General features: G+C 50.8%; 1 protein-coding gene across 1 annotated transcript; it reads left to right on the forward strand.

Annotated features, from left to right (window-relative positions):
- Positions 1 to 13,821: 13,821 nt before the first annotated feature.
- On the forward strand, positions 13,822 to 14,629 carry LOC127484791 (protein FAM236A-like). The gene is made up of 3 exons (XM_051826902.3): positions 13,822 to 13,998; positions 14,187 to 14,350; positions 14,497 to 14,629. The coding sequence occupies exons 1-3, from the start codon at positions 13,963 to 13,965 to the stop codon at positions 14,528 to 14,530; spliced, it is 234 nt and encodes a 77-aa protein (XP_051682862.1). The 5' UTR covers positions 13,822 to 13,962; the 3' UTR covers positions 14,531 to 14,629.
- The last annotated feature ends 8,442 nt before the right edge of the window (positions 14,630 to 23,071 follow it).

Raw genomic sequence — 23,071 nt, forward strand, 5'->3', positions numbered from 1 at the left:
CTCCCTTTTGTGTGCAGAAGCTTTTGAGTTTGATGTAGCACTATTTGCTTATTTCTCTTTTGTTGTCTCTCCTTTTGACGCCACATTCAAAAATAGACTGTCAGCACCTTATGTTCAATTCATCTCTGGCTGTGGAGGTCTGAGATTCAGCCCAAAGGAGTCAAACATGCCTCCTCTTACTGTTATCCCTGGCTGGAAACGTGTGAACTCAGGCATCTCAAGAACAGCTTCCATTCTGTATTGCATTGTGGGCTTCCTAAGCATGCAGAGCAACTTGTGCCAGAAGGAGACAAGATAGGTCGGCAGTGGCGAATGGTATGGGTTATCAGTTTTGCATGTTTGTTTCAGAAACACGATGGAACCTAAATTCTAGGCTTTGCTCTTTGGCTTGCACATCTGTCCCCACACCTATGCACATCATTTGAACATTCCTGTACCTGCAGGATTGCTAATGTGGGTGAGTTGAACGCACAGTGTCTCAGGACAAGGATGAGGTCATGTCCCCCCCCCCACCAGGATCTCTCAGCACTTGTAGAGAACAAAAGAGCATTAGAGTGAGCAAGGGTGCAAGAGAGTAAGTTTGCTTTTCTGCCCCCGCCACCCTCAGCTCTCAGGTGCTATATTCCAGTGAATCCTGGGCAACCTGAAGACATTCGCCCCTCAATCCCACAACTTATTTAAACAACTGGGCGAATGATCACTAGTGGGCAGCAGATGATTATAGTAGTAACAGTGTCCATTACACTCACAGCTCTGTGCTTTCTGACATTGACAGGATGAATGAGTAAAAGATTGGAATTCCATCCATGTCCTCACTTTGTTCCAGGGGCTTATTACTGTTCACCGATTCCCTGATCAGTTGAGAAGCTCTTATATCTTGCTACCTACTTGAGAGCATGAGTCCAGTGTGTAGCGTGAGTCCTCTGCTTCCCAGAAGGGCTGTGGAGATCCAGTGGCATGACCCTCCACAGAGTAGCTGATGCTTGGGGAACCCACAGCTCACATTCAGCAGCTGCCCGGAGGAAAGGCCTTTGGTGTTGGCACTGGGTGCCATTAGCTCTCAGGCCATGCACCAGCAGCCAATTGCTTGCAAATTATGATGGCTTTGGCAATAGCTGCTGAGAGTTTACACAGAGGAGGGCTATGAGGGGCTGAAAAGATCACTGGTGGTCTATCGCATCTCCTTCCATTTTATCTCAGCTGGGGTTAACCAACCTAACACAAAGGTATTTGGAATGTGAGCTCAGAAGCATTTTTTCCCCTAGGGAAGGAGAGTCAAAGTCACGGTTAGTCTTCTCTCAGGTACTGGACACCAGATATACTGGTGTTCTTCCAAGTTTGGACAGCAGGCCCATTATCCTGCCCTTACTTCTGCAAAACCATGTCTTGTGGAATTTGAGACAGGGCTTCTTCTTGGAGCCAAATGGAGGCTCATTTTTGCTGTGTACATTATTCTTTCTATGACTAGGATTGGGGAGAAGTGAAGGGGCCTCACGTTTCACCTACAACATTCTATGGCCCCAGCATGGTCATGGCTTTGGAGTCTTGCTCACATGGGTTAGGATTTCACCTTAGAATCTGGGTCCTGACCGGCGCTGTGGCTCAATAGGCTAATCCTCCACCTTGCAGCGCCGGCACACCGGGTTCTAGTCCCGGTTGGGGCGCCGGATTCTGTCCCGGTTGCCACTCTTCCAGGCCAGCTCTCTGCTATGGCCCGGGAGTACAGTGGAGGATGGCCCAAGTGCTTGGGCCCTGCACCCGCATGGGAAACCAGGAGAAGCACCTGGCTCCTGGCTTCAGATCAGCACGATGCGCCGGACGCGGCGGCCATTGGAGGGTGAACCAATGGCAAAAGGAAGACCTTTCTCTCTGTCTCTCTCACTGTCCACTCTGCCTGTCAAAAAAAAAAAAAAAAAAAAAAAAAGAATCTGGGTCCCAGGGCCTACATCTCCTCTGGGCCGTGGCTTCCACATTTGAAAACTGGGATGCATTTCACTAACCTCATGCCATTGTGAAGTGGACTGGACAATGAAAGCAATGCGTAAACTCCCAAAGAGAGTTGTCCACAAGGGAAGAAACGAGAAGGAGTCCAAAGCTCTTGGGTCTGAGACTACATTGCACCTAGTGTCAAGGCCCACCCCAGGGTTTGAGAACCTATTTGAAGTCCAAGACACACCTTTTGGCAGCCTCAAGGTCAGGACTTTGGAGAGTTCCCAGGCCTGCGCTGAGACTGACTGAGTAGCCTGTCTCAAGAACTACCGCTAAAGTCAGATGTTATGATATGTGGATATGTGATCCCTTGGGACACCCTCATTTCCTATTAGATTACCTGGAATGCTTATGATTCATCTTCTATTATCACAAACTCGGGAGGGGGCAGAAAATGTACCAAGTACATGGATCCCTGCCACCCATGTTGTAGACGCAGATGGCATTCCTGGTTCCTGATTTGGCCTAGCACAGGCTGGCCCCGGAACACTTCTCTTCTAGAAGGGTCTTGGAGGAGCTGGCTGCAGAGAGCCCTAAGAGGTTTCACCATATGCTTCATGAGAGTGATGAGAGCTAGCCCTTGCCTCTGTCACTGCTTACAGCTAAGCCCACATACCTCCATTTCTGCCCTACTCTGAGAACCTCTGGCCTGCATTGAATTCCCCAAGGCTCCCAAGCTCCAGGCACAATGAAATTCAGACAGTCAAGCCGCAGACCAAGCCATAAATGGGGACCAAGCCCGATCTGCTACCCTGCTGCCCTGCTTTCCCCACTGTTGTTGCTGGCCTTGAAATAAATACATTCACACTTAACTCTGTTGGTTCAGTGCTTTTAGTTGTCCCTTTCCAAACTGACATGTCCCTCCTCTGGTTTGTATTTCAGCCCTTTTGGTGGAGGAGGCAGGGAGGGCCGCTTGGGGGACACACAGTGTAACAGTAGTAGCCACATGGGTTGGTTCTTCTGTGCCTGGGAACAGAACTGCTTGTTCTCAGCATTGCTGAGATAGCACTGTGCCCTCACAGAGGGCAGATGTTGTGCTGTCTGAAAACACGTCATGTCGGGAGCTTGATGGGCAGCTACTGGGTGACAGTTGAGGGCCTGGGGCAGAAGGTGGGTTGTGGGTTGAGGGGCAGTGAGGTGGGGCCAGGTAGAGGGTCGACTTGGCAGAATCAACAGAATAGGCTTTGGAGAAGTTGAGTTATCTGATCACATTAACCAGCACCACACCTTCGAGGCACGTCCCCAGTACATGGCCTGATCCATTATCTCGGGCTGTTTGCCTTCTCTTAGGATCCTAGGTCCCTACGGAAGCTGCTCTTGCTGTACCTTGCAACAAAGGAGCCCCAGGGGAAGATCTGAGTCAGGTGGGGGCTTCCTGGAATTGGGAGAAGTCCAGGCTTTTCTGCAACTGATTTGCTGCTGGTAAAGTTCTGCCAGGCATCTCCAGCCCCAGCATTCCTGAACTTACAACCTCATGGAAACTTCCAGTTCCTGGGAGACTCCAGACTGCACCAGGACCCTCAAATGAATGCACGTGGCTCTGAGAGGCACCTGGAAAAACAGGGGTGCAGTGACCCTGGGAGTCCCTCCTTCTGTTCTGTGTCCCACTTTCAGAGTTTTTCTGCTGCAATATTTGAAGGGATCAGAAAATCAGGGAGAATAGTAGGGCAGCCACCACCCACAGGTCATAACGCTCTGCTTTAAGTGCTTCAGAGCCCCCCATGCTTCTGAGCAAACTGTTGTGAATCCACATAAAACACCCCCAAGCTGCACTCCTTCTCTGCTCCCTAGAGCAGCTCCTCCACCCTGAGTGTGTGACCACTGCTGGGTCTCCATGCAGTGTCAGAGTAGCTGCCTCTCTGGCATGAGCGCTCCTATGTTGCCTTAGAAATGTTCCCACAAGGCATCCGAGAGGACCTGGGGACTTCCACACAGAATCCAACCCAGAGGGCAAAAACAAGAGCCTCCCAGCTGCCTCTACAGATGACCTGGGAACCAGGCCTCACCCACCTATAACCTGCTCTCACTGGGTGTGCCCTGTATCCATGGAGAATCTTAATTCTGCAGCTCCAATTCACCAGGGGAGGCCGGCAGCCCCACCCTGGGTCCCAGCCCTTCCCAAGAGTCACAAGCATCTAATTTACAAAGGGGGCTGGTCTCTTGGCAGCTGCTCTCACAGTCATGGACCCAGTGACCCTACACTGCTGATGGAAATAGGGTAGGAAGGACCCAGAAGATATGAACCTTTGGCATACCCATCCTATGAGCCTGTTGGAAGATCAGCAGGTTCAGTAGGTCATGCAGCATCATCCAAGCTTGTCCATCAACATTTTGCTCCATCAGAGAGTGTGACACCCTAAGGGGCTGGGGTACTGAGTCAGGTATAGGAACATGTACTGTAGGCAGCCTTCTAAAACACCTCCCAGATATACGTACCTCCTGGCACTCAGGGTTCCTATGGAATTCCTTCCCCTTTGGGGGGGTTGCACCTACTGACTTGCTTCTTGTTTTTTTTTTTTTAAGATTTGTTTACTTATTTGAAGAGCATAGTTACAGAGAGAGGGAGAGTATTAATAGAGAAGTAGAGGCAGAGAAAGAGGCATTTTCCATATGCTGGTTCACTCCTCAAATGGCTGCAATGCTCAGGGCTGGTTGAGACAGAAGCCAGGATTCTGGAACTCCATGCAGTGGCAAGTACTTTGACCATCTTCCACTGCTTTCCCAGTGCACTGAAGGGAGTTAGTTTGGAATTGGGGCAGCCAAGACATGAACTGAAGCTCATATGTTATCTAACTTGCAAGCATCAGCTTAACCTGATGTGCCACAATGCCAGCCATCAGACCTGTGGCTAACCAAGAGCTGGGACAAATGTGGTGCACGTTGTTTCTGAGGCTGGGCTATAGCGAGCCTGACTTCCTTACATCTTGCTCACGTTCATGGTCTCACTCTCAGGCTCATCTAGCCCATTTGCCTGATGGAGCAAACCAGTTGGTGAGGAACAGTTGGCCATCTCTGGCTATGACCAGACAGAAACTGAAGCCCTCGAGCCCACAACTGTTGAGGAACTGGTCCTGCCAGCAGCCACAAGAGAGGACTTGGAAGATGAGCCTCCCCCAGTCAAGTCTACAGAGGAGACCACAGACCGTGGGCTGACAATTTGTTGATAGACTTTTGAGGGCCTGGGAAATAGAGGACCCAATTAAACCATGTCCAGGACCCTGATCCACAGCACCCTATAAAAGTCATTGTTTGTAGTTGGAAGCCACAATGTTTGAGGTGACTTCTTGTTCAGCAATTGGCGATACTTAATACAACAGGACTAATACACAGAGGCTGGGCCCGGGTAAAAGGGACTGGAGGGCCAGCTCTGGCTGGGAGGGCTTCTAAGAAGACAGGTGATGTGGGGTGTGTCCACATTTGAGGCAGACCCAGGGGCAAGTCCCCACTTAGTCACTAATCAGCTGTGTGACTTCAGCAAGTCACTTCAGTCTCTGACCTCAGCAGGCCTTTCTGTAAGATCTGACTGAGCTGCACCTGACAGGGCTATCAGATAGGACAAATTGATTTATACAATTCCAATGGCAGAGTGGGTGGTACATAGCAGGCCCTCAGTGAAAGCAGCTCATTTTAATATACTATTAAAATATACTATATACTACTTGACATGGGCCCTGCAATCTCATCTAGGGAAGATCCCTGTGACCCACAATTCCAGTGCTCAAAAATAAAATCCATTGCCACCAAAATATTTTCCCTGCAAGGAGAATAAAACCTGTGTTCTCCTGGAAGGGAGGCCTATCTGAGTAGATACTGTCCTAAACTTTCTGGTGGACACAGGCATTCCCAGAGTGGGCCAGCTCAGAGCCCATATCCCTCGTGCAAAGGATAACACGCCCTGGTCCCTCCCTCCCTTCCTCTCACACTCCTTCCCTTCCTCACTGTCACCTCCAGCCTTGCTTCCTCCATAGTTCCCATCACCTTCTTCTGTCCCTGGTGCTTGATTCCAGGACCCTACCCCCGATGATGCCTCTTTTCACTCACTTCCTTCATACCCTCCTGGAAACAGCCCTTCCCTGTGTTTTCCTGCCTTTATTCTAGAGAATCCTCTACCCTTGTCTTCATAATGCACTGGTCTGCAGATCCCCCAGGACACAGAGCACAGGATCTGGCCACTGCCTTCTAAGAAAGACCACAGCTGGGTCTCACTCTGAGCTCTCCATTATGCTCTGGAGGAGGTGCACTTGGACGACCCAGGATGCACTGTAGAACACTGCACGGGGACAGGATCACGGGACACAAGCCACGCCAGCCATGCAGACAGATCCAAACGGCATGATTCTGTACAAACCCCCCCTTTCTCTCTGGCCTTGCCTCTCATCCCTCAGACACCTCAGCTGGGCATCACAACTCTACTTCTCTCATACAGCATCTCCTTTCTGCACAGCATGGCTGCCATTTGTCCACAGTCTAAAAGAAAGGCTTTCAATTCTGCCCTGCCACGGGGCCTTTGAACTTATGGGTCTCCTCTGGAATCACCATTTCCATACTCAGCCTTCCACTTGTCCTTTTGTCCCCTAATTTTCCCACTGACTTCCTTCTTCCCAGATCACTGTAGTCTCGGTCACTGACTCCCTCTGCTGTGCACAGAAACGTACCATCTACTTTCTCCATCATAGCCTTGAGCACACTAAAGTGACAACTGTGAGGGTCCCTTTGCACAACTCTCCCAACTCTGGTTTGTGCTGGAACAACAGTGCCTGACCTGTGGCTTAACACACAGCATGGTCCCAGTAAATTGATACTTTAAAAATGATTTAACGGTCATGGACACTAAGGCCTATTGTGCTCTCCTCTGATGTGGGACAAGGGCATGCAGTATCCCTTTTATCTCCTGCAGCTTGGAGCCCTGAGCATCCTCCGCCCACCCCACCCCTGACAGTGGGAGCTGCTTGTTCCCAGATATGGACATTGTGCCATCATCCTGTAGATGCCAAGGCCCCTCTGCATTCCAGAATGGAAACTGGGCTGCCTGAGGAGGGAGAGCAAGGGGTGTGAGACTGTGTGGGGCTCAGCAACAGCTAGGGCTCCCACTGCGTCTGCTGAGGCCCAAACCTGAGAGATGAGTCTTTGTGGGCTACTTGCTCTCTGCTTACCATTAGCACAGGGCTTGCAGGGAGGATCCTTGCCTGAGGTGGGGTCACCCTCCACCCTACCCGTGGGTAATCAGCAGGCATAGCCTGGCACCAAACAGTAGAAAACCAAATGGTCAAGATGGGGTTTGGTGCAGCTGGATAGCTCCAGCCACTTAGCTGCCTGGTCACAGGGCTGTGCTGTGCACGTGTTGTATCACCACCCACAAAGACATTCCCCTGACTCCATCCCCTAATATGTGCTGTGAGCGCCTTGGCCTCTCATCCTGCCCAAAGTGGCCTCTTTCACAGCCCAGTGCTCCAAAACGGGTGAGCTGGCTGCAGTCCCCCAGGCCAAGTCCTTAGAGGACACGCATGTCTGCCTGACACCCCAGGACAGACCTCAGAACCTCTAGGTCAGGGTCTGCAGGTGCTCACCAAGTTCCGCGGGGGCTGGGCCTGGGCATTCCAGACAGCACCCTCACTCCGGAGGCCTTCAGGAAAGGAACTCAGGGTCTCCATGGGGCACAATTAGTACCGTCTGCGTGGCCCCCTTGAGGCCAATCCTGACTCCCGCACAGGCGCTGTTCCCTGGGCCTGCTTGTTTCCTGTTCCACAGCATGAGCTCTGCTGCCTGCTGTTCCTTCCCCCTTTCCCATCTACCGTGCGTCAGCACGCCTTTCAGGCATCTGTTCTGGAACCCTTCACCGACGCCGCTACGACCCCCCAGGACTGCTGGATACCTTGTCAGAGCTGCCACGTGCACCCCTAAACTGTCTGCTCTCACATCTGCTGTGCGTGTCCCTCTGCTGGCCACCCCCACACAGTCCCTGGAGGCCACACCCGAGGAGCAGAGGCTCCCAGGGACGCCTTGCCCTGGACTCTCGGGGTTTGTGTAAGTGTACCAGAAGCTGTGCCTGCTTGCTATTGATTAATAATTCTGTTTCCTTCTGAATCTCTTAAAATTCTGATGGTGTATATGGGCGCTGGTTCAAGTCCCGGCTGCTCCACTTCTGATCCAGCTCTCTGCTATGGCCTGGGAAAGCAGTACAAGTGCTTGGGCCCCTGCACCCACTTGGAGGACCCAAAAGAAGCTCCTGGCTCCCAGCTTTGGGTCAGAACAGCTTCAGGCCTTGCAGTCATCTAGGGAATAAACCAGCAGATGAAAGGCCTTTCTCTCTCTTTTTCTTTGCCTCTGCCTCTTTGTATCTCTGCCATTCAAATAAATAAATCTTTTTAAAAATCAGTTGGTAGCCAAAACTAGAGCAGCATGACCATGAGAGAGGGACCATTAGACCTCCAGTGGGCAGCAGAATGACTGGAGGACTTTCTTCCCCTTTCATACCAGTACCTGACCCTGGTCACGCAGCTCATTCTGTATTTGCTCATGTACATTTTGGTCCCCTTTCCTTTACTGGACAGCTTGGATGTTAACAAAAAGTTAGCCTGCCACTTCCCACAGCTTGGATGTTAAGGCCTTGTGTCGCTCCCCCTCTTCGTGGAGGAGCAGCACAGGACCCTGCCTAGGCTTCATATCCGAGTCACGGCACCATTATGTCGCTCCCCCTCTTCGTGGAGGAACGACACAGGACCCTGCACTGTTCTTTCGTCTGCTCGGCCCTCCCCGGGTTTGCTGCTGGTTCTTCCCGGGTTGGCTACTATCCCTTCCACCTCCGTGGAAGGGCGGTTCCCCCTGCCACATTCCCCACTTCCGCAGGGGAGCGGCACACCGCCGGCCGGCTCTCTCGGGGGCTGCACAGGTGTTCCCCGTAGATGTTCCCCGTAGATGTTCCTGGTGAATGCCGTCTCTCTCCTCCTTTATAGTCCTCCTCCGCCAATCCTAACTCGGCTGCCCACACGCCGAGTACGCTGCTCTCCTCTAATCAGGAGTAGGTCCTACAGTTTATTGGTTGAACTGGAGGCAGCTGCGTAGAAGCTGTTTTCTCCTCTCCCAGCGCCATATTGTGGGAGAGCAGATGCATAGAATAAGTCTTAATTCCAGTAACTCAGTCTAGTCCGGGTTGCTCCCCACAGCCTTGGTCCACCACTTCCCAGGTTGGCAGAAGACTGAGTTCATTGTTTCCTTTTCTGTCTCTAAGTCCTTGTCCTCTGAGTTACTGGATTCTCTTGTGACGAGTACCGGATTTAGGTTCAATAACATAAAGGAGGTCTTTTCTCAACATCTCTTATGTATCAGCCATTGAATTGGCAAATCCTTAAGAGACGGTAACATCAAAAGGGACTGAGAGCAGTGGCAGACTTGTGGTGAAGTTTGAGATGTCGGCATCCCATGTCAGAATGCCAGTGCACCCCAGCTGTTCCACCTCTGATCCAGCGTGCTGCCAATGTACCTGGGAAGGAAGTGGGAAAAGGCCCAAATATGCAGGCCCATGCCACTCACGTGGGAAACCTGGATAGAGTTTTTAGCACCTGGCTTTAAACTGGCCCAGTACTGGCTATTGCAGGCATTTTGGAGAGTGAAGTAGTGGAAGGAAGATCTTTTTCTCTGTATCTCTCAATGACTCTCTCTTGCTCTCTCTTTCTCTCCCCCTCTTTCTTCCTACCCACCTCCCCATCGCTAGCCTAGCCAATAAATCAGTAAAAATGAATCTTAAGAAAACGGTACAATTGGGAAAACAGTGAATACTCTCGTCCTGAGGATATCAATTGGTGCTTCCTCTTTGAAATCCACTTATCAAGGGCTATTTAGTGTTCAAATGCATGAGGGTTTATTCACAAGTTAATGGAATATGTGTATTAATGAAAAGCTATGAGCAGATTTCCAAAATTTTGCAGCAAAACAAGCATGTCTCTCAACACGGTTTTCCAGGGTCTTGTTGAAGTACCCTCATATATAGTCTTTTCTCCCAATTCCATTTCTGTGTCTCATCCCTGGGGAGACACAACCTCTGTGAGCAAGGATATTGGAGAAACATTTGAAACCTTTAAAGACTGGAAGAAAATGAAGTTCACTGTGTGTGGAAATAGTTAAAGAATCGGGGCACACCGCATAGAACACTATGCAGAACTTAGAGATGATGAGACGGTTCTCCACCATCTCTTGGGAAATGTTCACCCAGACTTAGTATACAATGCAACAACCCAGTACCACACAACAGGTGTAGCTGGTCAATATGTTTCCTCAGGATCCCAGTAAACAGAAGCAGGTGTTTCTATGAGGGCATGGATGTGAACATAACTGTGGTGATTGAGGAAACTGATCATAAGGAGGCTGGTAATGGAGTGGGTGAATGAGAAAGAGCACTGTTTCACCTGTGTTCTTTGAGTGGTGTGCAGTGAGAATGTACACAAAGATTCCATATGCAAATAAGACATTAGAAAAGTAAGCGACATACTCCTATTTGGTAGGCTTTAATAAAAAAGTAATGCTGTTACTTGCAAAAATAAGACTCACTTCCCCTCTCATAGCAGCCTCTGAGAAACAAAATTTTATTGAGCTCCTCCGATGGACCAAGTGCATTCACACATGCAGTTACCTGTAATGCATGCCATCGAATCCCAGGAGAGACAGGGTCCAGGGGCCTCCTCCCTGCAGCATTCATTCCAAATGCAAAATTCAACTGGTTCTTGAAGCCCTACACTCTTGTGCAGGTCAGCTCCTTGTGCAGCTGGGGTTGACATGGGGAGTGCTTCTCGATGTGACTCTCATCCACAGTGTGAGGGGTCTTGTTACCTTCGCTTACAGCCCGCCCTTGACCCTGTACAACTCGGGGTCCTGTCACGGCAGTTCCACAGAGGCCACTCATTTTCTCGAGGGAGACTCAGAAGAAAAAGTTGCAGCAGGCTGAGCAAGGCCGTCAGCTTCACCCTGCCTGAGGCTCCAGGGCAGGAGCAGTCTGGCCACCCAAACCAGCTTGGGACTCGTCTCTTGGAAAATCTCAACATCTGTGACTTAGTCTGCTCAGGCTGCCATGACAACATACACAGACTGGGTGACATCAGCGACAGAAATCTAATTCCTTTGGGTTCTGAAGGCCGGGAAGTCCGAGATCAGGAAGCTGGTGGCTACAGTTTGTGGTGAGGGCCGCCTCAGCGGCTTGCTGCTTTCTCCCTAGATCGTCATTTGGCCTTTCCCTGTTGCTTGTGAGCTGAGAGAAAGAGACCAACCTGTTTGGTGTATCCTTTAATAAAGACACAAATCCCATCAGATCAGAGCTCCACCCTTAGGATCTCATTTACTCTTCACTGCCTCCCAAAAGCCCCAGCTCTAAATACGAGGGGTCTTCATAACCTTCATGGAATGCCTCCGTTATGAAAAAACCTCAGCATGGATTTCAGGGTTGTCTGCACTAAAATTAATTCCATGTTTTCCTCCAGCATTTGAAATACCTCCTGTGGCCACACTGTAAATTGTGGGGGGACAGAATCCAGTCCACAGCAGTCGACAAAAGTTTTTGTTGCTGACTTTGCCTTTCTAGTGCCCTGCGTCCCTGCTATCCAAATGTCCCTTCGGTGTTCCAAGGTGGCTGCCTTGAGAAACCGACTGATATGCCTGGCCCCTCGTGCAGCCTACTACCACATCACCATGCACAGGTGGATTGAGTGCCCCAGCCTGTGACTCCTGCCCATAGATATCACTGCCTTAACCATCATTACAGACGTCAGGGTCCCCGGCCCAGACCCTGGGCATACCAGGGAGCATCCTGACCTTGGGATTGATCTGTGACCCTAGGAAAATTCACTCCATAACTGCAGCAAAGGGGGCTCAAAGGACTGGGAGGGGGGTAGGCGGAGGGGGACGAGGGACTTTATTTCCATGTGGTTCTGCCATCTGGTGGTCAGTTGTTACATCCACAAGTGCACCAAGGGAAAGCCAGAGTTTGATTAGGGATATAGCACAGAATTTGGGTCTTTGCTCCCCGGGAATGTAGGGGTCTCTTCAGGAGTTGGAAGAAGCTTTCTACTTACCAGTGGAGTGTCCTTATGTGAGGATGGAATTTGTGCATGGAGACGACATTGGTTACTGGGGTCTTCACTGTTTTGTTTTTAGGTTAGCGATTTAAACCTAGTTTAATCAAGCATTTAGACACAATGGACAAACCAGGTGACTTTAGTTATCTAGCTAGTCATATATAAGAACAAGAGACATCACTTTCACTTGTTCATGGGCTCATGTTCAACTAAACCCTAAGCTGCAGGGGGTAGGTTCGAGAAAACCTAATTAGAACGAATTCAAGAAGAAAGGGAGGTTTCCAGGACAGGAGATCTATTCACTTCCCAACGGGGTTTCCTGGTATTTGGCAAAATGGGCTGGGAAAGTCACAAGATTTTGGTAAGGATTCTTTTGCAATTGTGGGCTTGTTACATAAATGAACACTAATGGCTGTTTACCTGTGATTTGCACAAGAGTTCTAAGAATCTCAGGGCTGTCTGGGAGCAATAGAACACCCTCCTCAAGCTCAAAGGACCACTCAGACTTGGTTCCAATGCCCATAAATTTTACAATCTCTTCAGCCAGTAGGTCTCTTCAGCCAGTGGTCTCACTGCAGGAAAGGGATCTTCATGTGAAAGCCTTCAGTGCTATTAGGGTTCTTGGCACTCTCTTCTTGCACACTTCCTGGCCTCATCTCCACCACTCTGGTTCCACCTAGAACTCTGGCGTGGCACCACAAGGGCAGAGGTGATTGCCGTGGTCCATTCGTAGGTTTGCAGTTGACAAATATGCAGGGCTCAAATACATCAGGCTGCACTTGTCTCCACAGGATGAAGATATGCAGAGCCTTCAACACCCATCCGTGGTTCAGAAAACTATACATAACTCTTGCAACTTCATCTATAGGGTTCAAGTCTTCACGGTGGAAAAACCAACACACAGGAAAAGGAAACTTAAGCAGTGGCCTGTTGTCCCTGTCTGCCCGAAACACGGAGGCATATTTTGACACAGGGGCTTCAGTTTCATTTTTATTTTTATTTGTAAGTCACAATTACAAAGGAGGGAGGGAGGGTGGGAGAGGGAGAGGGAGAGGGAGAGGCAGAGGGAGAGGGAGAGGGAGAGGGAGAGGGACTCAGTTTTAAAAGTGGAATGGCTCAGGGCCAGCGCTGTGGCTCAGCAGGTTAACACCCTGGCCTGAAGCACCAGCATCCCATATGGGCACCAGTTCTAGTCCCGGCTGCTCCTCTTGCTCCTCTTCCGATCCAGCTCTCTGCTGTGGCCTGGGAAAGCAGTAGAAGATGGCCCAAGTCCTTGGGCCACTGCATCCACGTGAGAGACCTGGAAGAAGCTCCTGGCTCCTGGCTTCAGATCGGCGCAGCTCCGGCCATCGCGGCCATCTGGGGAGTGAAGCATCGGATGGAAGACCTCTCTCTCTCTCTCTCCCTCTTCTCTCTCTGTGTAACTCTGACTTTCAAATAAATAAACAAAAATCTTTTTTAAAAAAAGTGGAATGTTCCCAAGCAAAGTGGACCCGTGAGTGACCCAACACATACTGAACGACTCACGAAAATGAGCTACCCTTAGAGGTAGCTCATTGTGTTTTCACAACGAAGCCCCCGCCCCGAGCTGTTCTGCTCTGGAGTAAGAAACCTGGCTGGAGTTTGCCGGGTGCACCAGAGGAAGGAAAAATGATAAACAGAGATGTTCTAGAGGCTGGGAGTAAGACACTCAGGAGCAGAGGGGAGGTCACATACCAGAAAAGTATCCACTGGGTGAGCACAGTGCACTGGGCTGCAGGAGGGAGGAAGATAGGGCGGGGACAGAGAAGAGGGGGGCTGCGGAAGGGGCTGGAACCTGGGGCAGGCGTATTTGCACCCAGCACAGTAAGAAGCTGCGCTGGTCTCCAGGGGGTCCTGTTGTTCCTCTTGCTGCACCCACACTCACAGAAGCATGATCTTCTCTCCCTTCATTCCTCCTGCTGCCCAGGTGAGTCTGGTTTCCATCATTGTCGCAGGGTGTCTTCCAGGGTCCTGGGTGTAGTCTGTGCTGGTCGCTGGTGTATCCCACGGGCCTCAAACAGTGTCGAGGATGCACAAAATAGCTATGGGAACAGGTGGTGGGCGCTGGGGGAAGGCAGGGCCTGTTAACATGAGGCTATTGACTCTGATTTGCAGATTGTAAAAGGCCTGCAAGAAGGCCCTGGGAATGTGCTTGTCTGGTCCGATGCCACACAGCACCCATCCAGTGGCACCGGCTGGTTCAGGGAGCCTGCTCCTCTGCGAGGGTCTTGGAGGATCCGGTTCCAGAGAGTCCTGGCAGGCTTCACCAAGTGCTTCAGGTGAGAACTCACAGCCAGTCCCTGCCTCTCACTGCTCTCAGCCCAGCCCATTGCCTCACTTCCTGTCCCACCAAGAGGATGCCAGCCCTGCCCTGAATTCCCCAGGGCTGCCAAGGGCTCACCAGTCCCTCTGCTTTCCTTTGTAGGGGAGGATACCGGACTCTCGAAAACTGCGACTGAGGAGGAGCCACAAACATAGCCATGAGCAGTGACCAAGACCCCTCTGCTATCCAGACTCCCTGCTTTCCCTACTTCCTCCGCCCCTGCCCTTAATAAATCCTGGAACACTTGACTGCTTTGGTTTCGATATATGAGGTGACTTTCCCCACGGATGTCAGCCTTGAGTTGGGGTTGATGCCTTGGAGGAGGGAGGCAGTGAATGGGGGGAGGTAGCCTCTTCTCACACCCTGTAAGGCTGTCCATCTATTCCTCAGGTGACTTTCCCCACTAATGTCAGCCTTCAATTGGGGTTGAGGTCTTGGAGGAGGGAGGCAGTGAATGGGAGGAGGTAGCCTCTTCTTGCACTCTGGAAGGCTGTCCATCCACTTCCTGAGACAGAGCTGCTTGTTCCTTGGTTGTGGTGGAAATGGGTCATGGCCAATCAGCAGTGCAGTGTCCACAGGTGACAGTTCTGACCCCAGTGTCCCTCATGTGCAGGGAGGAAGAAGGAATCAGATCCCTCACCCTCTAGCAATGCACACAGTCTTCCTACTTAAGGAGCACTGGGTGGATTTCCCATAGAGGTTGGGAGGGGTCAGGTGGAGGAAGAACCTGAGCATCTTAAGAAAAGGTCTTGGGCCCATGCTCTCATGACACACTCCCAAGAACCACAAGACAGAACCTCCACTACCAATGGCCTCATCTCCAGTACAGAGTGCTCATTTTCATAAGATGAGAGCATCCTTCATGCCTGAGTTGACATGATGTGTCCTGCCACATAATATCCATGGCAGAAGTCCACTAGGAAGGCTATAGATCATAGTTGCCCCTTCAACCAACCTGCAAGAAGGAGGCTCTGTTGGAAATTGCTGCACCAAGAGTCACTCAAGCAAGTGTAGGAAGGGTGGCCCTTTGTGTCTGAGTAATGAGTGACTGGGTCTCACAGTGGCTTCCATCAAATCACAATGAAGAGTTTTCTTATGGAAAGGGGGAGCCGGATCCCACTGGGGTCTCCAAATTGGGGCCTTCGGCTCTGGCTCTGCAGGGTCAGGAGGTTTAGGGCTCCTGCCTGTCCAGGGGAGACACACTATGGAGGGGGCCTCCCACAAGAGGGTGGACCACCTCCCTCATTGCCCTGCTTTCTCTCTTCTTTTTCCCAAGAATGAAAGAAACCTGCAAATCACTGGCGGTTTTCTGCAACTAAGTCTCTCTCATGCCTTTTCAGAAAGATGTTATATTGATAGCAGTGACGTTGGTCTTTGCAGATGGGCAAGAGTTTAAGACATACCCACATATTGGGACCCACGGACTTGGTCCTGGTCATGGAATAGTATTGCCTATTCTAAAGAACCTCTTGGGGCTGTGGCTCATTGACCATTGCATCTCTACGAGTATCGTGTTGCAACTTGGAGGAGGGCAAGTCAGGCAGAAATGTGGAAAAGCTGCCATCTCTCCCTGTGCAAACACATTTACACCCTGCAGATCTGGCGATGGGTGTGTCCTTCGATGGGGGGGTAGGGGACTCGGCCTGTCGTGAAAAGACCTTAGATTGATGTGCACATCATCAGCCCCAACTATCTGCAACACAAACCCAGTTAGTGCTCTTACAAAACACTTCTCCCATTCACCTCAGATGGCCCACTTAAATACTATGATGTCTTTCCCTCCACTCCCTGCCCTTGGTGCCCAGGGAAGAAATTGAGTGACAGGTTGCAGTGTGATGTTCCCTGAGCTCCACACACCCTGGAATGGACCCTGAGAGAACTGGGGCTAGGATCCCAGGTGTATGCTTCTAGGACCACAGAAAGGCTTCCCAAGGCTGACAGGCAGAGACGTAGACATGCACAGCAACTGGGAAGTCCTGAAAGTAATTCTAGGCCAATTTTGACAACCGTCACACCCACCAGGGCCTTCTCAAGACAAGAACACCAGTAGCACTTTACAAACCACGCTGGTGTGGGCATTGACACTGGGAGAGGCTGTGCTTTCACCGGAGCCCTCCCTGCTCACAAAACCTCTGGAGCTCCTGGGCCAACCCAGTTAGGTTTGAGCTCCTCAGTCTGGCCCTGCAGGTTCTTCCTGATTCCTTTCCAGGCTAACCTGGCCAGATCGCTAACACCTACAAGCAGGTCCCCTCCACATAAACAGGATTGCCCTTACATGCTCATGTCCAGACCTTTGTTATTAAAATCTAACAGCAGGGGTAGGCATCTGGCCCAGCATGTTAAGCTGCTGCTTCGTGGGCATCCCATATGGGAGAGCTGTTTGGAGTGCAGCTACTCTGTTTCTTATCCAGTTTCCCTCTAATGCACCAGGAAGGCTGCAGACCATGGCCCAAATACTTGGGTTCCTGCCTCTCATGTGGGAGACTTGGAAGGAGTTCCTGGTTCCTGGTTCACCGTGGCCTCACCCTGGGTGTTGCAGACAATAGGCGAAGTAACCTGCAGGCTGAATTCCCTCTCTCTCTCTCTCTCCCTCTCCCTCTCCCTCTTCCTCTCCCTCTCCCCTCCCTTCCCCCTTCCCTCCTTCCCTTCCCCCTCCCTCCTTCCTTCCTATCCTCCCTCCCTCCTTCCATCTCTTCCTCTCTCTCTGTCACTCTCCCTTTCAAATAAATAAATCTTTAAACAAGGTCACTTCAGTCACACTAGTAGCTTCAGAACATGCTGAGCCCTGGCGGCCCTGGGCTATAGGGGCAGATGTGACTCCCAGCAGCTGGCCCTGAAGAATGACTCTCACCTATCACCTGGTGCTGCTTAGTGGTGATGAATGTACAGCACCCGATGCTTGCTGCAATAACTACACAGGGTCAAGTGCAGAATGGCTTCCAGACCCACCAAAGATGAAGCCTTCTCACTTGGTCATCCAAGAGCCAAGAACACCTGATCCAAAGATTCCTTTTTCACTTCCCACATTTCTCTCTCAGCCCTCAAGTCCAACAACTGATGATCCTGGCTCCCGCACATGTCCCCACCCCCAGTGTCCCCAAGGTCTGACTCATCTGCTCCCCAGAGAAAGAAAATGTTCCAGATGCTCACAATTCGCTGCCTCAGGGCATTGTTACTGTCCACTGCTCCAGTGCTTCTCACCTCACTTGACATCTCACTGCAAGGAAGCCCTCCTCGCTCCCAGACGCCCGGCACACAACACTCAACGTCCCTCTCCCAATTTCCCCTAACACCTGGTTCATATCCCCACCCCAACGCCTAACACTTCAAAATGCCACCTGTGGCTCCGTTATTTACATGACAGCCTCACTGAGACTCTCGCTGTGGGCCAGGGCAGGTGTATTCCTGTGTCTCCAGTGCCCCCAGCACAGGGCCTCACATATAGCACCTGGTCAGGAAATGTATGTTTGAATAATGAGTCAGTGAGCACGTTCTAAACTTTTCCATTTTGCCCTATATTCTGGAGATCTAAGCAAATCCGTGCAAATATAGGCTGTAATGTACGTGTGGGAATACCATACCGCGAAAAGGAAACTAACACTGCAGTCTACAGCTGTGTATGCCAGACTCACCAACTTTCTGTTTCATTGGCTTGTCTTGGGGGAGGGACTCACTGTCAATTCTCTCCAACTTTCAAAGACCACCTCGTTCCAATGTTCTAATGTATTTCAGACATAGTGGCCCTAGTTCTCTGATCAAATAGCAACCGTCTCCTTTGCAAATCAAAGGAAAATGAAACATTTGACCAAAGTGACCCATAGGCCTACATGCCCAGCCTCAATCCTGAACCAAATATCTGCAGAACTGAGCATTTGGGAAGAATGTTTAGGTGTGCCTATTGTTTCAACTCTGCCATCATACTGCTGTCATTTAGTTTCTAACCAGCTGACGCCAATAAAATACTTTACCATGAGAAGAAATGTTCATGATAACTCACAAATACTTTGCAAACAAAGCTAAGCCGCCCAGAAACAAGTACAGCTGTAACATAGACACCCTGGTCAGTGTGCTGTCCCTAATCCAACTCCCGCCTCTCCAGACCTCATAAGTCACAGCCCCAGTGCCCACTGCCCCAAGGGCCCTTTGACTACTCACAGCAAAACCAAGGGAAAGCTCAGTCTCAGCCTTCCCCATCCCTGACACTAGCCTGAGATTGGAACAGAGCAACCTTCATGGCACTGTCCCAGGTGCTGATCACAGCTCCAGCCATGGCTCTAGCCCTGGCACTGACACTGGCACTTGCAATTGCAGTGGGGCTGATGCTTGCTTCAGCAGGGGCATAGGTCCTGGCTCTGGAACTGGTGCTAACACTGGCACTTGTCACCTCACCAACAGCAGCTGCATCTCAGGCCCGGGGTACTTCCTCCTTTTCTTCCAAGGCCTCATTTGCTGCCATGAAAAGGATCTGGAGTGAGTGTCATTCATTCACTTGGGCCACAATATCTGGGACTTCCGGATGTCTTGCTTCTTCTGAGGGCCCCACAAGGACACCTGGAGCATGGGATCACGGCTGGACATGTCCTTGTGCACCAGCTTCTTGGGTGGCACATAAGCTTGGTGGGTGGCCAGCTTCGTGGGCTCCCCAAAGATGAAATGCTTGCTAGTCAAACGTATATCCAACACCCTCAACACCTCCCAGACTACCTCCTCTGGGACACAGCTGGCCTACCTGAAGATCAAGTCTGGGGAATTATCAGGAGCCTAGTCTGAGCGCTCTGGCCACCTGCAAGGCTCTACTCCAGGGCAGGTAGGATTTTTCTGATCAGGTCGTACAAGTGCCCTGTTGCATCGCGTTCCTTCACCTAGAACCCAAACACTAGCGTGGGGGAGGTCAGAGGCTCTCTTGGAAATGTCAGAGGGTGCTTCTGGACCTTTGGGGGTGACATACTTCAGTGCGTCAGCCCTTTGGGTTGGTGCCGTCTTCGGGTTCTTAACCAGCAGCAACTGCACCAGCTCGGCCACTTGCAAGCTCACAAGGTCTCTGGGCCTGTGCATTAGGGATGCTGTGGCTGGCCCAGAATTCAGGGGCCCGCTAGGGGTAGCTGGGGTCCACAAAGAAACTTCCAGGAGCCCCTGATTAGGGGCTCCATGCTTCCAAAGCGGGGAGCACGTGGTGTCCCCACTGCAGGCACCCCTGAAGGGGATTTCTGGCGAGGAGGAGAGCAGGAGGCCACGGGACCTCTGAGACTTGCAGGCCTCGGGCATCACCTCTACCGTGGCCATTCTCACCTGTGGCTCTGGCTTGCCCAGGAAGCAGGAATGCTGGGTGGAGATGCGCATCCGCCAGCGTGCTGAGGCCAGAAGAGGGCGGCATGCGAAACCACATGGACGGTGACTTTGCCACCGAAACTGCAGCTGCTGCTGGCGAGACCCCGAGCCAGGCTCTTACGTCAGAGGCCACCGCTCCTGGCCCACAGGAGCAGGGGGAAGCCGAGAAGGTGGGGGCTGAGCAGTGGCCCCCGCCTCCAGGCTCTTTACCGGCCGTGGGACCGTGCGGGCGCCGCCCCGCAGTGCCTCTTGTGGTAGCGGGCGGTGGAGCATCGGGACCTGGCAGCGGCCAGGATGCTACTCCCACAGGTGGAGCTCCTGCGGGGAGCCTTACCAGAGAAGAGAAGCCTGAAGCCAGGCCCGCCGTCCACACTCGGTAACTGCGGAGTGTCACTGTGGAGAAGGGACTGCTCCGCACTGGCTTGGCTTGCCTCCTTCCCCGGGGGGGAGAGTCCCCACGAGACGCCCCTCCTGTGCTGTGGCGACTTCCCCCAGCCGCAGTCCCTGGATGTCCCCCTCAGGAAATCGGCTTGGAGCTGCTTTGCCCCGCAGCTGGCCAGGACTGCACTTCGGCGGTGGCGGCGGACTCTCTTTTGCTCTGCTCAGAACACCCACGTGGCTTGGAGCCCGGGGCCCTGCCGACCTGGAGGGAGGACCTGGGGAGTCAGTGAGCGCCCTCCCTGGGGAGCTGGAGATGAATCGCCTCTGCTTCAGGATCCGTGGGTGTGGGGAGCAGAACGTCCCCGCTCTGCTGTGGTGTTTCCCTACCTGACAGCCCACAGTCTGTGGCCACTGGGATCTCACTGTGCACCTGGCCTGGCCCTTCTGCTTGTCTTACCCCCATGTCACCCGGCCCCATTCTTCCTCTGCCTCTCGTCTGACATGCAGAGACCTGAAAGACATTCCTGCTCGGAGCTCAGCCCCTGGCAAGCCTAGAGAACAAGACTTCTCTGCCCCAGCGAGTTCACCCCTATACCTCATCAGGTGCCACAAGTCTGCACTCCCTTAACAGTGCCAGGTGCTGCAAGGAGACACCCCATTTTTCAGCCTTACCTTTTCAGATAGCAGCCCGTGGAACCTCCTAGCACATCACCCAAGGATACACTGCTGTAACAAATTGTATTTCTCACCACTACATTTGCTACATAGCCATATAATATTGATACTTCTGCTCCAGGGCTTTCAAATTTCTTCCATTGATTTACATCTCTATCTGTCAAATAAATCAAAAAAATAAATAAATCTCATTGCTAGGGATTCTATGCAGAATTAGAAATTGTTTCCATTACCTGTGCAGACCAAGTTTCCTCTCATAATCTTTATTTTTCACAAAAAAACGCTTCAAATATTTTGGAGAATGTTGTCATGTGTAATGACTTCAGGATAAAAATGTTCAAATGGAAAAAATCACTGATTAAATTTTAAGTAGACTTTCCCTTCACTGACTGTTTAGTTTTGTTAGAGAGAGAGAGAGAGAGAGAGAGAGAGAGAGAGATGGAATCTTACAACCATTGGTTCACTCTCCAAGTGCCCAAAACAGTTGGAGCTGGGCCAGGAACTCCATCTGGGTTTCCCAGATAGGTAGAGGGACTTAGGCACATGATGCATCACCTGCTGCCTCCCCAGTTACATTATCAGGAAACTGGATCAAAAGTGAGTAGCCATGACTTGAACCGTGCAATCCCATATGGGATGCAGGCCTCCCAATCTGAAGCTTAACTTACTGAGCCACCATGCCCAAACCCAATTACTGCTTTAAACAGAGTACTTTAATAATGTTTATATACTTGCTTTATATATCTGTGATACATTTCTTAAGTTTGTCCACTGAACTGTTTTTAGTTTTATTGCTGCCATTAATTTGATATTTTAGCCATTAAATCTTCTAAGGGCTTTACTACTGGTATTTGGGAAGCCTCATGGTTTTGTACTTTTTATCTGGTTTGTGAACATCTTCGCAAGTCTCCTTGATTATGTTACATTTTCAGTGGTCTCCGTTGCATTTTCCAGTCAATCACTCCCATTTCCTGGTGTACTATTTGTTTTCCTTTCTCTGATCACATTGACTAGGACTACGGTATGATGTTAGCCTTTAAAAGATGTGAGAAACTACCTTTCTTGTTGATACTTTTATAGAAAAACCCTACTGGATTTTGCCTAAACTTGCTGTTGGTTTCTGATACTAATTCTTGAAGTTATTGACTTGCTTGTCAAGTCCAAATCAACCTTTCTTTGCACCGGTTTGTGATACTAGGGCTGGTCTCTGTTAACTTTTCTCCTTTGCCAACTCATAGAATGTCAATAGAGAGCACTGGAGTGATCCCATAAATCCCAGCATGAAAATGTTTCCCTTCCACCTGCAGTCTGCATTACATGTTATTCACTGCAGGAGATCAGAGGCCAAAAAATACAAGCTCCATCCACAAGTCAGGCTATGCTTTCCCTATCATCATCTGCCTCTGAGTAGCTTGATGCTTCCCGTGTGCCACCACCCATCCCCACCCTGCAATAGCAACCTGTTTTACCAAACAGGAAAGGCCTATCTTCCTTGGCAACTGTCTACACCTCTAGCAGGCTGCATGCTCTTTTGGGAGCTATGCTATCTCAAACATCTTCTCAGCATGGGAGCAGGGCAGAACCTGCTACTCCTTTACTGTCTTCTCTTCCTCATCATAGAAGTGGTAGTTGCTCTTCTGCAATCATTGTTTCTGGACACCTTAATGTCATCTGTTGCTCCTTCAGCAGTAAACCGTCTTCTACTTCTTAGCTCATCTTTGCAGTCAGTATTCTCCATTTGAATAACCAGGGCATGATTTCAGCTTCTTGATTGAACCTTGACTCACAGACAGAGATGTTTTCCATAAACCAAGCATTTGAAGTTTTTTTTTTTTATCAATTTGGAAGTACATTTTAAATTTCATCAAAACACTTCATCATCATCCATCAAATTACTTACATGGGCCGGCGCCATGGCTCAATAGGCTAATCCTCTGCCTTGCGGCACTGGCACACCGGGTTCTAGTCCCAGTCGGGGCACCGGATTCTGTCTCGGTTGCCCCTCTTCCAGGCCAGCTCTCTGCTATGGCCCTGGAGTGCAGTGGAGGATGGCCCAAGTCCTTGGGCCCTGCACCCGCATGGGAGACCAGGAGATGCACCTGGCTTCTGGCTTCGGATCAGCGCGATGCGCCGGCCGCAGCGGCCATTGGAGGGTGAACCAACGGCAAAAGGAAGACCTTTCTCTCTGTCTCTCTCTCTCTTTCACTGTCCACTCTGCCTGTCAAAAATAAAAAAAAAATTACTTACATGGGTTTTCTCCCATGATGGATTTCTAATTGCAAAGAATTCAGGA

The sequence above is a fragment of the Oryctolagus cuniculus genome, chromosome X (assembly GCF_051225735.1).
Source record: "Oryctolagus cuniculus isolate XC-2025 breed Fujian yellow rabbit chromosome X, ASM5122573v1, whole genome shotgun sequence".
NCBI lineage: Eukaryota > Metazoa > Chordata > Mammalia > Lagomorpha > Leporidae > Oryctolagus > Oryctolagus cuniculus.